The sequence below is a fragment of the Arachis hypogaea genome, chromosome 7 (assembly GCF_003086295.3).
Source record: "Arachis hypogaea cultivar Tifrunner chromosome 7, arahy.Tifrunner.gnm2.J5K5, whole genome shotgun sequence".
Lineage (NCBI taxonomy): Eukaryota > Viridiplantae > Streptophyta > Magnoliopsida > Fabales > Fabaceae > Arachis > Arachis hypogaea.
This window is the reverse complement of record NC_092042.1, coordinates 77,601,869-77,616,766: the sequence shown is the minus strand read 5'-3', so window position 1 is coordinate 77,616,766 and position 14,898 is coordinate 77,601,869. Positions and strand designations below refer to the sequence as shown.

At 32.7% G+C, this 14,898-nt stretch overlaps 1 protein-coding gene across 1 annotated transcript; it reads left to right on the top strand.

Annotated features, from left to right (window-relative positions):
* The first annotated feature begins 3,015 nt into the window (after positions 1 to 3,015).
* Positions 3,016 to 14,137, top strand: LOC112703554 (probable leucine-rich repeat receptor-like serine/threonine-protein kinase At3g14840). Its single transcript, XM_025755041.3, has 24 exons — positions 3,016 to 3,458; positions 3,576 to 3,753; positions 4,222 to 4,293; positions 4,383 to 4,451; positions 5,043 to 5,114; positions 5,207 to 5,278; positions 5,419 to 5,490; positions 5,585 to 5,656; positions 5,775 to 5,846; positions 5,973 to 6,044; positions 6,170 to 6,241; positions 6,378 to 6,449; positions 6,940 to 7,002; positions 7,858 to 7,923; positions 8,028 to 8,063; positions 8,160 to 8,200; positions 8,618 to 8,994; positions 9,206 to 9,401; positions 9,491 to 9,643; positions 10,009 to 10,127; positions 10,265 to 10,475; positions 10,583 to 10,829; positions 11,010 to 11,160; positions 13,718 to 14,137. Exons 1-24 carry the CDS (start codon positions 3,308 to 3,310, stop codon positions 14,084 to 14,086), a joined length of 3,075 nt encoding a protein of 1,024 aa, XP_025610826.1. The 5' UTR covers positions 3,016 to 3,307; the 3' UTR covers positions 14,087 to 14,137.
* Positions 14,138 to 14,898: the final 761 nt, after the last annotated feature.

The window sequence follows — 14,898 nt, the reverse complement described above, 5'->3', positions numbered from 1 at the left end:
CTACCCCCTTTCAGCTACAGGTGCGAAGGCTTATTGCGAAGTTGCGGGAGCACAGAGGAATATATTTACGAGTTAAGTTGCTAGAATTTATTTTTTTCCTCGCCATGTCAGTTAGAGTTTTATTCAGAGGAGTAGGTTCTGTAATTACTTTTGTATGTAATACTACAATATATTATTAATATATATTAAGTATGTGAATATGTGTTGTATGTTCTTATTGGAAAAGTTATAAGTTTTAGTAAAACCATCGAAAGTTTTATGCGTAAAGGCTCAATATTAAATAGATAATAAAATAAATTAGGTTAATAACGTTTTGCTTTTGGTACGATCATAAGGTGCTAAAAGTTAGAGTGTTACAAAACAATTGTATAGTACTAAATAAATAAAACATTATCCATTATATAAATTCAAATTCGAATAGCTTTCTGCATAATAAACCGAACACGTACTCATGGTGAAACAATTGTATAGTACTGAATGAACGAAACATAATCCATTATATAAAATCAAATTCAAACAGCTTTCTGTATAATAAACCGAACACGTACTCATGGTGAAATAATTGTATAATATTGAATGAACAAAACATAATCCATTATATAAAATCAAATTCAAACAGTGCATAATAAACCGAACACATACTCATGGTGAAACAATTGTATAGTATTGAATGAACGAAATATAATCCTGTATTGAATGAACGAAATATAATCCATTATATAAAATCAAATTCAAACAGCTTTCTGCATAATGATCCGAACACGTACTTATGGTGAAACAATTGTATAGTACTGAATGAACGAAACATAATCCATTATATAAAATCAAATTCTAAACACCTCTGTCTATAATTTAGAGATTATCAATTCAATTTAGATTTAGAACATCTGCGTCCATTCAATTCCATTCAAGTCGATTGAAAAAATAATCCATTAGCAAAATGTTGGTATAAAGAAGGAGGAGGAAGATGAAAAGCAGAAGAAGAATCTGCGTGTGCAAAGAAGAAAAAGAAAGAGAAAGAAGAGGAGGTATACGTGAATTTAAAAGAAGAAGACGACGTATGCGTGTATTTAAATGTAGAAGAAAAAGAAAAAGAAGAACAAAAAAAAGAAGAAAAAACGAGAAAGAGAGAAGAGAAGATAAAATGCGTATATTAACGCTCTTTTAATGAGGATGGTTTTTATTAGTGTTAGACCTATTTAAATAAAATTTAAATGAAAAAAATACTTAAATATGTAGTATAATTTCACGAAAAAAGGTCACGGGCCTAAAAAGTATTTAGCCAAACGAGAATGAAAAATGTATTATACCCTAAATTTTTTCAACCTTCAAAGTCATATTGTAAATCAAATCATAGAGGTTCCGGAATTTACTCGGACACCGCAGGATGTCTTATCCATGCCCATAGAATAAAAGGGTCAATTAAAGACTTTTCCACTGAAATTGATGATAACAAGCTGGCAAATTATTGCCATATATCATTAGTAAGTTTTTATTGTCATTGCCATATTTGTAAATGTAAGCTTGTGGCTTTGCATATTAGAGTACAGGATTGTAACTCTTTTCATTTTCTTATTATATATTGCTACCAGTAAAGTATTATTGATTATAAAACACTCAATTTTGAAAAAGAAAATTCAGTTTTTCTTAAAGATTATTTTTGGCAGAAAATATAGTAAATATCTGAAATCAAATTGAACCAATTAGTTCAATTGGATTAATAATTTTTTTTATTAATCTAATTCAGTGTAAAAATTAGCTGACATAAACTAGTTAAGAATTTGGAAAAACAAGTAAATTGGTTAAGTGTATTTGTTTTTTTTTTTTTGGACAAAAAACCGGTTCAAAAGCTTTTTTATAATATATCTTATAAAAATTATATAATTTCATTATATTCAGTTTAATTTTAGTTAAATTTGAATTAAATCTCTAAATCTTTAAACATATAATTTTATTTCTAATAGAATTCAAGTTTTATAATTATTTTTAAGAATTTAATTTTAATGTATTATCAGTATAAAATAGTTATACGTGTATTCAATTACATAATACCATCTGAATAAAAATAACTATATTTTACATTGACTGAATGTGAATGGATCATCTAAGAGAACAAATATAATTGTACGACTATATAAAATGCTTTACACTGTCAATGCAGCAAAATTAAATAAATACAATATAGTTTTAAAGTCTTGCTCCTACTTTTCCAATTTTCTTTCTCAAAAAGGTCCTTTATTCTTAAACTCGAGATCAAATTAACTGTACCCGTTATTTGCTTTTCAATGTTCTAGGCCTGGGCGGCTGGGCCACATCCGTAAACGGTAAACTCAGGCGTGGACTGAGGCCATAAACCAGATTTAATAGTGCCCCGATTCAATAATGTCTGCTAACTCTTTGTATACAACCAAAGTATTATATCATGTACATAATATATAATTATTCATGTAACTTCACATGAAATTTTCAGTTTTCAAAAAAATTATTTTAATTAAAAAAATCTCAAGTGAAATGACCTCATAGATATACAATATTTAAATATTTTACTAGATAATTTGTGTTATGTTTGATTGTTATTTATATTTATTAGAGAAAAAATGACAATGCACTTCTATTTTTCTTAATGCCAATCTACACATGATTTTTTTCATTGTATATTTGTATGAGTTTATAAAAAAAATAAATGACGTTATAAAAATAATAATATTCATTTCTATATCAAAGATATAAACCCAGTAATATACGTCTATTATTTATTTATTGAAATATAATATTGTATTTGTTGTCCTGTTAGAAAGTTAAGTAAATATTAAACATGAGATATACAAATTATTACTAAAATTGACTTTTTATAATTCTTAAAATTTTATTTTTTATTGTCATTATCTTTATCACCAATAATTTTCTTTTTATCAGAAATAAAATTTGATTTTCAATGACAAATAAATTTATATTTTTTTATTACTAAATAAATTACATCTATATTTGTTTGTGTTTACGAGTATCTTTATATTTGTGCATTCGTTTTCTGAGAGAAACAAACAGTAGTCAAAGTGTCAAACACAGCTTAAGGATGGTGAGGACACAGAAAAAGTTCCTGCTCTAGTCCTTCTCTAATATATATTTTATATTTTAATATACATTTTATATAAATAATTTAGCGACTAATTTTTTTATGAACGCCTAGTCTAGCATGATTGATAATATATATTATTATTATAATGAGCTTCTTGTGCAGGAGCATGTGTTGTGTTGTGTTCCAATTTGCTAGTAGAACCGTAAACCATTTGCTGTTTTGCACACTTCTATGCTTAATTGCCTAACTTTTTTACTTTCATGTCCCTGCAAATTTTGCACACACTTCAAACTTCAAAGCATGAAACTCATAACTATCTTCTTTCTCTTTCTCCTCCTTGCATCACCAATAGTTTCTGGAGCCACTCTAAAACAACAGGAAGGTAATTAACAAATGTATATATATCTTTTATTTTCATGTATATTATTTAAGTTTCACGCGAACAATGGTGACTTTGATTTGCTTCTTAATTTTTATAAAATTGATATTTTGAACTCAGTGGAAGTTCTCAAAGAGATTGGGAACACGCTTGGGAAAAAGGATTGGGACTTCAGCGTAGATCCATGTAGCGGAGAACGGAATTGGACTTCCCCTGCTTCAAAATCTTATTCAGAACTAAATGCAGTAAATTGTGATTGTTCTTTCTCTAATCACACTCTCTGCCATGTAGTTAGCATGTAAGCGTTGTTTCTAGATCCACATTCAACAATATTAGGCTTCTAGTGTTAAATAATTAGGTAAAATATTTTGAATTTAAATTCTAGTCGTTAGCAATGTAAAACTTGTTAGGTAGAGTCACATAGGTAAAAATAGTTTCTATAGCTAAATATAATAAGTGTATCATAAAAAATAATTTTATTTTAGAAAACAAAATTCCAAATAAATTATCCTAAACCGTAAAAATTGTTATGCAGCCCAATGGAAGTTTAGAATGTAGCCACCCAACATGATAACTATCGAACAGAATTATGCATACTAAATTGTCCGTTTCTTGAATTTTAGTATTATGGTTTGTTATTTTACATTCTCAATGTATAAAATCAATAAAAAAAAAATCCTTTTCAAAAATAAATACGTTAACAAATAACAAGTGTGATGGGACATGCGAGTATGGCAGTTGATGAAAAAATATATGGCCTATACAGAGTTCTGAAATCACAAAATCTTTCTGGTACTCTTCCGCCGCAGCTTGCAAGGTTGCCTTACCTACAAGAAATGTTAGTTCCACACTCACATTTTCTGTTTCTCTTTCAAATTTCATCACTATCTTTGCTCTCACTTACTTGGTTTTCACTGTTTGTTATAGTGATCTCACCCTCAACTACCTTAACGGCACAATTCCAAAGCAATGGAGTTCCTTGAATCTTGTCAACATGTAATTTCTTTCTCTCTCTCTCTCTCTCTCTCTTTCTCATTCCTTTAATTTGGTCTCTCATATTTTTCTTCCTTGTATGAGGAAGATGAAAATGTCTTAAGATGCACCAAGTTGAAGTTGGTGCATTGTGCACTAAGGTATTGAATAGTGTGAGAGTGATTTTGCGTTAAGGTGCAGGATGCAAATTTATACCATTGGATTACCTTGATGCATGATCTGCCAAGTTCAATCCCATGCATCGTAGCATGGTCTGTGTAGAGCATATGATTATAGATATTTTTAGTGTGAAATGTTTCACTCTCTTAGCCCATCAGATACGGTTATATTAATTCCATTCAGTGCTTGACATTTCAATCATGGTTCATGATTCATGATAATGTCTACTACTAGTTAGCTTATGACCTAAACTTTGTCAAATATTGAAATGAGTTAGTAGAATTTTACAGGACACTAAGAGGGTGTAAATCTAATAATTTCTTCATTTCATCATTTTCATGTGCATGTTGTTTTAGTTTTAAGTTGTTAACTGTCTTTTGCTTTTCTTATGAAACATGATTCTAATATTAAATATTAATGTTCCCTTTTTGCCAGTTCTCTTTATGGAAATCGTGTAACAGGTTCAATCCCAAAGGAACTAGGAAATATAACAACTCTCAAAAGTTTGTAAGTTTCTGATTTTCCAACATAGCATTTCTGTTTTCCTTTTTTTTATTCCAATGGAAATTGTTGGGAGCAACTTAAAGTTTAGTGGATAGGGTCCTGGAGTTCAATCAATTATCTGGAAATCTACCTACGGAGCTTGGGAGCCTTCCCCAAATTGAAACACTGTAAGCCCTTTACAATTGTTATTATTATTATTTCAGAAAATCAATGTGTTACCATGACCATTTTATTATTTATTTTACTGATTGGTTTCTACTTCTAAAGTTTTAAATATATGGTTTGTTCTTTGATTGATTGGTTCTAGACTTCTTACTTCCAATAATTTCACTGGAGAGTTGCCTGCATCATTTGCTAACCTCACTACACTGAAGAACATGTGAGCTTCCTTCTTTTTTCTTCTACCTATTTTGTTTCAGGCTGCATTTTATTCTAGTATTTAATTTTAAGTTTTTAACCATCTTGTAATGCAGTCGACTAGGTGACAATCAATTCTCTGGATCAATACCCAATTTTATTCAGAACTGGAGAAGTGTTGAGACAATGTGAGATAATTTTTCCCTTTTGCTTTGTGATCGTCAACTGCTTTTCTATTGTTTTATTCATTATTGTCAACTTTTCATGAGTCAATGTTGTTTTTCATTTTCCTTTAAAATAATATAGGGTAATCCAGGGTAGTGGCTTCAGTGGGCCAATTCCTTCAGGAATTTCACTTATGAAGAACCTTAATGACTTGTAAGTATAAGTGGTTTATTTTTGCCGGCTTTTGAAAGCAAGTTCATTTTAAGGAAAAAAAAAGAAGAAAGAAAAACAAACAAAAACAAAGCTTTTCTGACCATGTTTAGAATATGATATATGCAGGAGAATTAGTGACTTGAATGGATCCGATTCACCTTTTCCCCAACTTGATAGAATCACAAATTTGCAGACACTGTGAGTACTATTTCACTGTGTGAGTCAATTTCTTTCCATGGAAAATTATTCAGCTATTTAAATTAAGAAGTGATAATCGTGCCTCGTTGCTTTTGTAAATAAGAGAAGTATTATATGTTTCCCAGAATGTTGAGGAGTTGCAATATCATTGGAGCAATGCCTGAAAATCTTGGGAACTTGACTAATTTGAAAGTTCTGTAAGTATGGATTGATTTTTTTTTTCTCATTAATATGGTGAAGAACTGCAACGTCTTTCTTCTTTTGCAGCATATAGAATTAAGAACCATCTTTTGTTTCTGTTTTATAACATTGTTGATATAATTTCATTATCAGAGATCTCAGCTACAACAAATTAAGTGGGCAGATTCCGAGCAGCTTTGCTGAACTACAGAAAATGGACATGCTGTAAGACGCCGTCCTTGTTTTATTATAGGAATACACCTAAATGGGGAAAAGGTCTTCTTTAGCTTGGTGGTGCTATTCCATTTAATTCGGAAGTACAATTTTCAGATAGCTCTAGCTGCATTGCTTCCCTTGGAAAGTAGGACTGTGTCATTGAAAGTATTGAGTACTATCTTGTTCAAATAAGATTGTATCTTATTTGTCTTTCTGCTAATAATATGATCCAATCATTTGAAATAACATGAAAAAGTATCACTGGAATTTGTGTAGCATTACCAGTATGTTTTTAGTTTCATAGAAGAACTGCCATTTGAGTCATTGATTCATGTTTGTGACTGCATTAAAAATGATATTGGTGAAGTGGAATTGATTAAGGCAATAGAAGAGACCTCGGGGACTGTAAAAATTAATTGGATGAGCTTATTTATTGATGTTCTAGTTCATCAACAATTCTAAAATCTATGAACTGACATCTTTATTTTGGTTTTGATAGATTTTTAACTAGGAACCTTCTAACTGGACCACTGCCCGATTGGATATCTAAACCTGATTTTGTGTAAGTTGTCTTCCAAATGCTAGTACACTATTCCTTGAATTAAATTTTATCATTTTTATTTTTGTCTTGTTAAATATTTCCCTTACACTAGTTATTGTTCCTTTTCTCCTTTGAGTGAATATGAATTTTATATTTTACATATTTGGGAACTCTTAGCTGATATGATTGTGCTTTATATCCTCAAGATTTTAACTCAGCTCTGTTTATTGGACAAAGACACCACTTTGGCATTTATCAAATTTCAAAATACATAAATTTTGAGAGTATCTCCAGAAGCTTGAACCATTCATTGTACTTCCATATATGCTGGTTTATTTTCCCTCCCCCTCTGTTTAGTATAAAGTATAAAGCATGTTTTTTGGAATATGAAGAAGGAAGGCAACTTTTTGGTAACATGCCATACTATGCTTTTGGTTCATCATAATATGGTCTAGGGTTGTGTTATCAGAGCAACTGAAGCACTTTGAAGGAAATATTTTCAAGATTTTTGGTGCTCCACCTATACAAGTAAAAAAGTAGCCTTATATATATTCCCTTCCATTCTATTAATTCTATATTATAAATGGGGGAAGTAGTGCATGAGCACTATAAATCTTATCACATCTTAAGCTTATGTCTTGCTAGTGACATATATTGTTGTTGAAATAAATCACTTAGCCTTAAAAATAGGTTTAAATTTCTGTATGACCTTAGGAAAATGCGTTAGACAAGAATTGATGCTAGAATGGATGTCTATCAGATATTGTTACGATTTTGTTAAGCAATAAGTGTTCCATGAAGTCAATAAATATAGTACATAAATATAATGTATTGCTGTTTCTTAGATTCTGAACCCATTCCATGAACTTTATTTAGAGATCTCTCATTTAACAACTTCAGCATAAGAAAGTCAGAGGAACCAGGTTGTCAACAGGGAAGCACGTAAGAATCCATGCATCTATGCATTTTTAACTTTCTTCTTTCTTCTTTATGTGTGTAAAATTTTAGAAGTATATCTGATCCTAGCCATAAAACATTTTCCACAGGAACTTGTTTGCATCCTCCGTGAATGGCAACAGCATGTAAGTTAATACTCACCATGCTTCATTATTGAATTTACAATGCTTATAAACGCTCTGACATTTTTTTGGTGCCCTTCCCTCTTATTATTCTTTCAGAGGAAATATTTCATGTCTGCAAAACACTGGCTGTACTAAAAGTAAGTTTATCAAGTATTTCCTTTAGAATTAAGTGTCACTTAAACATTGGAATATGTTAGCTTTGAATGTATTTATATATTTTTCAAGTTTGAGGCACAAGGAGAAATGGAGATTATCCTTTCACTTTTTGCCATACTTTCATGAAGAATGTGCTATGTTCTATGATTGCTGAGTTTAGAATGATGTTATCAAGTTCTTGTCAGCAACAAAACATGAAACCTTAAACTTTTGGGGCTAACAACATTCAAGATCAAACTCAAGACTAAGATTGCATTCATTCCTAAAAGGGAAGATAAAAAGAAGCAACAGACACAGAGTAGAAATAAATCATTTTAATAAATACCTTTTCTCTATTTTTAGTTTCTAATGCTGCTTGATTCCCTTAGTAGCTGCTCACCGATTTCTGCTTGTCCTAGCTTGGTACTCTCTCTATATAAATTGTGGTGGAAAGCAAGTAGTTTCTAATGGAAATAAGACATATGATGATGATTCGGGTACGACTGGACCAGCAAGATTTCTCTCTGAAGGAACAAACTGGGCACTCATTACCACTGGTCACTTCTTCGACAGTGGTCGTGCAGACTACTACACATGGTCTACTACAAACAAACTTGCAATGGAAAATGATGAACTGTATAGGGATGCACGTGTTTCTCCCGTTTCTCTGACTTATTATGCATTTTGCCTGGGAAATGGAAACTACACAGTAAATCTTCATTTTGCGGAGATAATGTTCACAGATGATAAAACATATAGCAGTCTGGGAAGGCGTGTATTTGACATCTACATTCAGGTGCATGGTTGCATTACTTTCATACCTTTGGAAATGTGATGTTTATTATTCAACAAATGTCTTTAGAGAGTACTAGTCTCAGAAAATTAATGATGCCAGATTTAAATTCATTGGAGGATTTATTATTATAAATCATTTTCTCCTAACCAGATCAAGGCATGAAGTTTGAATGCCGTACTAATCATGAAGCATATGGATTTTAATGTTGCAGAGAAAGTTAGTGTTGAAGGATTTCAATATTGCAAAGGAAGCAGGGGGTGTTGGGAAGGCAGTAATAAAAAATTTCACTGCTGTTGTGACTGCTAAAGCCTTGGAGATCCGCTTATATTGGGCTGGAAAAGGAACAACTACTATTCCATTTGGATCAGTATACGGTCCTCTTATATCAGCTATATCTGTTGATCCAGGTGGGCTGTACTTGTTTAAAGTTTCTTATTCTCGTGCCATCTCCTCCATTATCTAATCTTATCTAAAGTTCTTACATGTAACAAAGCAGATTTTGTACCACCTCCTCCTACGGTGAATGGTGGTGGCTTGTCCGTAGGCGCTATTGTTGCCATTGTTGTTGCAGGAGCAATTATTATCATATTGATTTTTGGCATACTTTGGTGGAAGCACTGTTTTGGACAAAAAAGTTCAGTGCCTAAAGGTAATCATCACCCATAAAAAACTTTGGTTATTATTAATGGATAATTTAGATATACGTAGAAATATTATTTGAATTATCCATTAATAGTTATCATAATTACCAACCTTTCCAACGACACACTCAACTACTCAAGAGTATCATACACACAATAGAATTTTGCTTCCGCTGAATTTAAAATTGTTTCCAATAAATTGGTTATGTACCTATTAATTTTATTTATCATCTTGCTTGTTAAAGTAACAGAATTGAGATGGTGGATCCAATAAGGCCATTATTATCCCGGATAATGTCAGATCTACGAACATATATACATTATTAACGATGTATAACATTCCTTATACATGTTTGTTTGCTTCTAATGGCAGAACTCAAGGACATAAACTCACAAACTACCATATTCACATTAAGGCAAATAAGAGCAGCTACAAACAACTTTGATAGAGCCTTCAAGATTGGACAGGGAGGATTTGGTCCTGTGTACAAGGTTGATTTTAAAACACTGTCCAATAGTTTTACTTGAACATGATGAAAGAAGATCCACTGTAACTGGACAAATGCTCCCCCCCCCCCCCCCACAAAACAAAACTTTTCAAAACATTAATTCCATGCCACAAAATGCAGGGTGTCCTATCAGATGGCACAAGAATTGCAGTTAAGCAACTTTCCGATAAATCAGTGCAAGGGAATCGTGAGTTTATAAACGAGATTGGAATGATTTCTGCCTTGCGGCACCCTTACTTGGTTAAACTCTATGGATTTTGTATGGAGGAGGATCAGTTGTTGCTTGTATATGAATACATGGAGAATAATAGCCTTGCACATGCTTTATTCGGTGATTTCTCTCCCTAAGTTCAAGTGTCACTGCTTTTTCTCTTAAAATTTTTTAATGTTGTATTGGTAGTATATTCATGAGTAGATGCTACTAAATATTTATTGCAGATGGAAATTATGACAGGAAAACTGAATTGAGATTAGACTGGCAAACAAGACAGAGGATTTGTGTCGGTATTGCTAAAGGTTTGGCTTACCTTCATGGAGAATCAAGATTGAAGATCGTTCATAGGGACATTAAAGCCACCAATGTGTTGCTGGATAAAGATCTCAACCCGAAGATATCAGATTTTGGTTTGGCCAAGCTTGATGAACAAAACAAAACACACATAAGCACCAGAATAGCGGGAACTTAGTGAGTTCTATTTTTCATATTGTTTTACATTGTTCCTTTCCAAATTATATTTCATACATTTGTTTCAACTGGAAAGAAAACAATACCTCATCAGTTTTGGATTAGCCTACTTATCTTGGATTTAAAATGAAAAATGATCGTGCTCTGGTTTCCGTAATTGATGAATTTGCAATGTCGCAGTGGGTACATCGCTCCGGAGTATGCGATGCATGGTTATTTGACGGACAAAGCTGATGTTTATAGTTTCGGAATAGTCGCTTTGGAAATAGTTAGTGGGAAGAGCAATACGCTTACCAACCCCACAGATGAATTCTTCTCTCTTCTTGATTGGGTAACTTCTTTTCTCATGCTTTCTTAGGCTATGTTTGGTTCTTAGAATAGTACAAAACAAGACATTGAGAATAAGACATAAAGAACATAAACACAAAAATTAGTGTTCTTGTATTTGGTTTGGTGATAAGTTAGAAAAAATTATGAAAGTCTAATTTATTTTTATTTTTTTCATTCAAAAAGTTTGAGAAGAAAAATAAAATAAAAAATATAATTATGAAAAATTAACAAGAATAATGAAAGAAAAAATGAAAAATAAGTTGTCTCTTGTTAGTATCTCTGTGTTTTTTCTGTCAGGATGGACACAAAATACACTAATTCAGTGTCTCTGAACACAATATCTTTGTCTATGTCTCATCTACCAAATACGATTTTATGTCTCTGTGTCTTTGTCTCGCAGTGTTCCATACTTGTAAACAAACGCAACCTTAGTGCCTAACATTCATGTTAATCTAATTGCCCTTGAGACTATTTAGAATGGCAAAATATTTTGTTGTCTAGAAACTGTATAACGAATCTTGTTCAACTTTCAGCAACATATATGCATTTATTATGCATTCTAAAAACTCTATTGAAATTGAAGTTGTCCATGTATATGTGATCAGTGTTTCATACTTTTAGAAATTCTGGTGTCTATCCAGGCAAATATTGTTGGGAATAAGACACAATTCCCCCTTGAGAAAACACCTTTGACAGAGAAATAAAATAGACACAATCACAACACAAGAATTTAACGTGGAAACTCCAATTACCGGAGAAAAAACCACGGCCGTTGTCAAATGACAACCAGAGAATATCACTATGTGAAAATTGTTACAACACATAGACTTCTTTCTCTCACCGGCACCCCAGTACACCCACACTCTTTCAAAGCAAATATCTAACTACACCTCACAACACTCTCTAATCAAAGAGTACAGAGGAAAAGAAAAATCAGATACAAGCTTAAAGTGTTTCTGACTGGTGCAAAAACAAATGGAGAACTTAGCCTCATATTTATAGCCTAGGCCACCCACTCCATTTGCTATCCTAAGCAATGTGGGACTAATTCAACCAAATCCTAACAATCTCCACCTTGATTGAAATAGTCACACATCTTCAGCTTCCATTGTCAACACCGACAATTCTTTGCTGCCATTGTCTATACCGACAATCATAGTTCAGAGAACTATCATACTCCACCATGAAAGTATACTCACTTGGAATTAGACCACTCCAAGCATTTCGCCTTGGTACAGATCGAAACCTTGCTGAAAATTCATGGTGCAACTTCCAAATTGGCTTTTCCTGGAAGTTCTTCAGCCATCGACCTAACTCCGCCACACACCTTGCATCTCAACGCCAACCAATGCCCGTGTGCAATTGTGGACCTGATTGCCACAACTCATCCTTATCCATGGCAGTGCGGTAATACCATGAGGATACTTCTTGTCTTCTAGAGAACATCATCTTCTCTCATAGAGAGAGCAATCAGAGATCTTCTCCTTCAACGCCTTGTGCAAACCTGATTGTATCAACACATCCTTGACTTGTATTTGCCACAAGCCAAAATTGATTCTTCCATCAAAATTTTCTATTTCAAGCTTCACAGCACTTGAATATCCTGACATTGTTGCAACCGTATACTGGAATAGTATAACTCAACTGTAGACCGTGCACTAGGAAGGGTCCCCAGGAAAGAGAGGTGGGTCACAATGGACACACTTAAATACCAAGTTTTTCCTTAGCCAGAACCTTTCCTTAGCCAGAACCTTTCCAAACTGCACTCTCACAGTGTCACACTGCCTTCCAGCAACAACAACAGCAACCAAAGATCAACCTCAAGCCACAGGGCAAAATTCTTTTCTGATGTGGAAGGTCAGACTAGGCTGCAACCACAGAGCATACTAAGAATAAATCCCACCGAACCGAAGCTCTGATACCACTTGTTGGGAATAAGACACAATTCCCCCTTGAGAAAACACCTTTGACAGAGAAATAAAATAGACACAATCACAACACAAGAATTTAACGTGGAAACTCCAATTACCGGAGAAAAAACCACGGCCGTTGTCAAATGACAACCAGAGAATATCACTATGTGAAAATTGTTACAACACATAGACTTCTTTCTCTCACCGGCACCCCAGTACACCCACACTCTTTCAAAGCAAATATCTAACTACACCTCACAACACTCTCTAATCAAAGAGTACAGAGGAAAAGAAAAATCAGATACAAGCTTAAAGTGTTTCTGACTGGTGCAAAAACAAATGGAGAACTTAGCCTCATATTTATAGCCTAGGCCACCCACTCCATTTGCTATCCTAAGCAATGTGGGACTAATTCAACCAAATCCTAACAAATATTACAAAATCTTGTTCACTATGATGCTTGTATTGCTTCACTGATAAAAATGCAACATTCTTGCGCCAAAACTAAAACATAAAATGAAATTTGCTGTAAATTCATTGGACTTGATGTACCAAAAGGAAAATGAGAGGAAAAGAATGGCTTGTTTGTTTCAACTTGGTGACTGAATTTAGAATAAAAAACTGTTTTGAGTTTTACTTTAACAGGCAAATCTCTTGAAAGAAAAAGGCAATCTATTGGAACTTGTTGATGGGAGGTTGGGTGAAGACTTAAACAAAGAGGAGGCATTGGTGATGATCAAAGTGGCTCTTCTATGTACCAATGCCTCTCCGGTGCTCCGGCCCACCATGGCTTCAGTGGTAATGATGCTTGAAGGAAGCACAGTTGTTCCAGATGTTATGCCAGGCACAAATGATTTATTGGATGAGAAGAAATTTGAGATGATGAGACAACATTACCAACAACATAGGGGAGAGAGAGAGATAAGTGAGACTCCAAGCTACAGTATCTCAGTTGGTGAAACTAGTGCAATTGTAACTGACACTGACTCTTCTTTTTTGAATGCCAGAGATTAATTAAAGAATAAATTAATCTGCATCACAGTCATATATACATACATTTTGCTATGGTTTCGTTTACAGCTGATGATTTTCCTTTAGTATCCCTCTAATGTGACCAACACGTTAACCCTGTTCTAACAAGATAGAAGAAAGGAACTGAGATTGAAATTGTTTAATTTTTCTTCATAAACATCTTGTATTTTCCACTACTCCATGATTGCTTTATGTAATTTTTCTAAGCATGATTAAATCAATTTTTTTTCGGATAATTTATAGGTTCATTTGTAAATGAGATGAGATGTTCATTTGTAGATGATAAGTTAACACACTCACATATTAAGTTAGATATGAAAAAATGATGCATATAAACTAAAAAGCAACCGCTATGAATTTCTATATTTATACATATTATTTTATATATTTTCTCAACTAAATAATTAGTAACTAGAATAATCAAACCTATAATAGAAGAATAGTCAAATTTACAGTAGACAAATGATCAAACTTATTTACCGTAACATAATAAATTATTTATGAGAAGTCAAATTTGTATTTCTATACACAATGATTGATTGATGATTGATTTTTGGTATATACTTAATATAATTAGTGTGTTGTGTGTGTAAGCCATATAGATCTAGAAAATAATGTTTTGATTCATGAGAAGGAAAACCTTTAAATTTTAAATGCAATGTTGTATGCTTTTACAAGATATAAACAATGTTACATACCGAGAATAACATTGTAAGAATTTTTGTTGTAATTCATGGTGATGGTAGAATCTACTAATTACAGCTTCCTTCATTCGTGAGCTGAGTGTGGATATA

Bases quoted from the DNA above. Each gene is read 5' to 3' on its own strand.
- LOC112703554 (XM_025755041.3), top strand. From the start codon at position 3,308: ATGCTTAATTGCCTAACTTTTTTACTTTCATGTCCCTGCAAATTTTGC. The intron at 6,045-6,169 runs GTGAGTACTATT...TATGTTTCCCAG, and splicing joins ATCACAAATTTGCAGACACT to AATGTTGAGGAGTTGCAATA. The intron at 8,064-8,159 runs GTAAGTTAATAC...TTATTCTTTCAG, and splicing joins TCCGTGAATGGCAACAGCAT to AGGAAATATTTCATGTCTGC.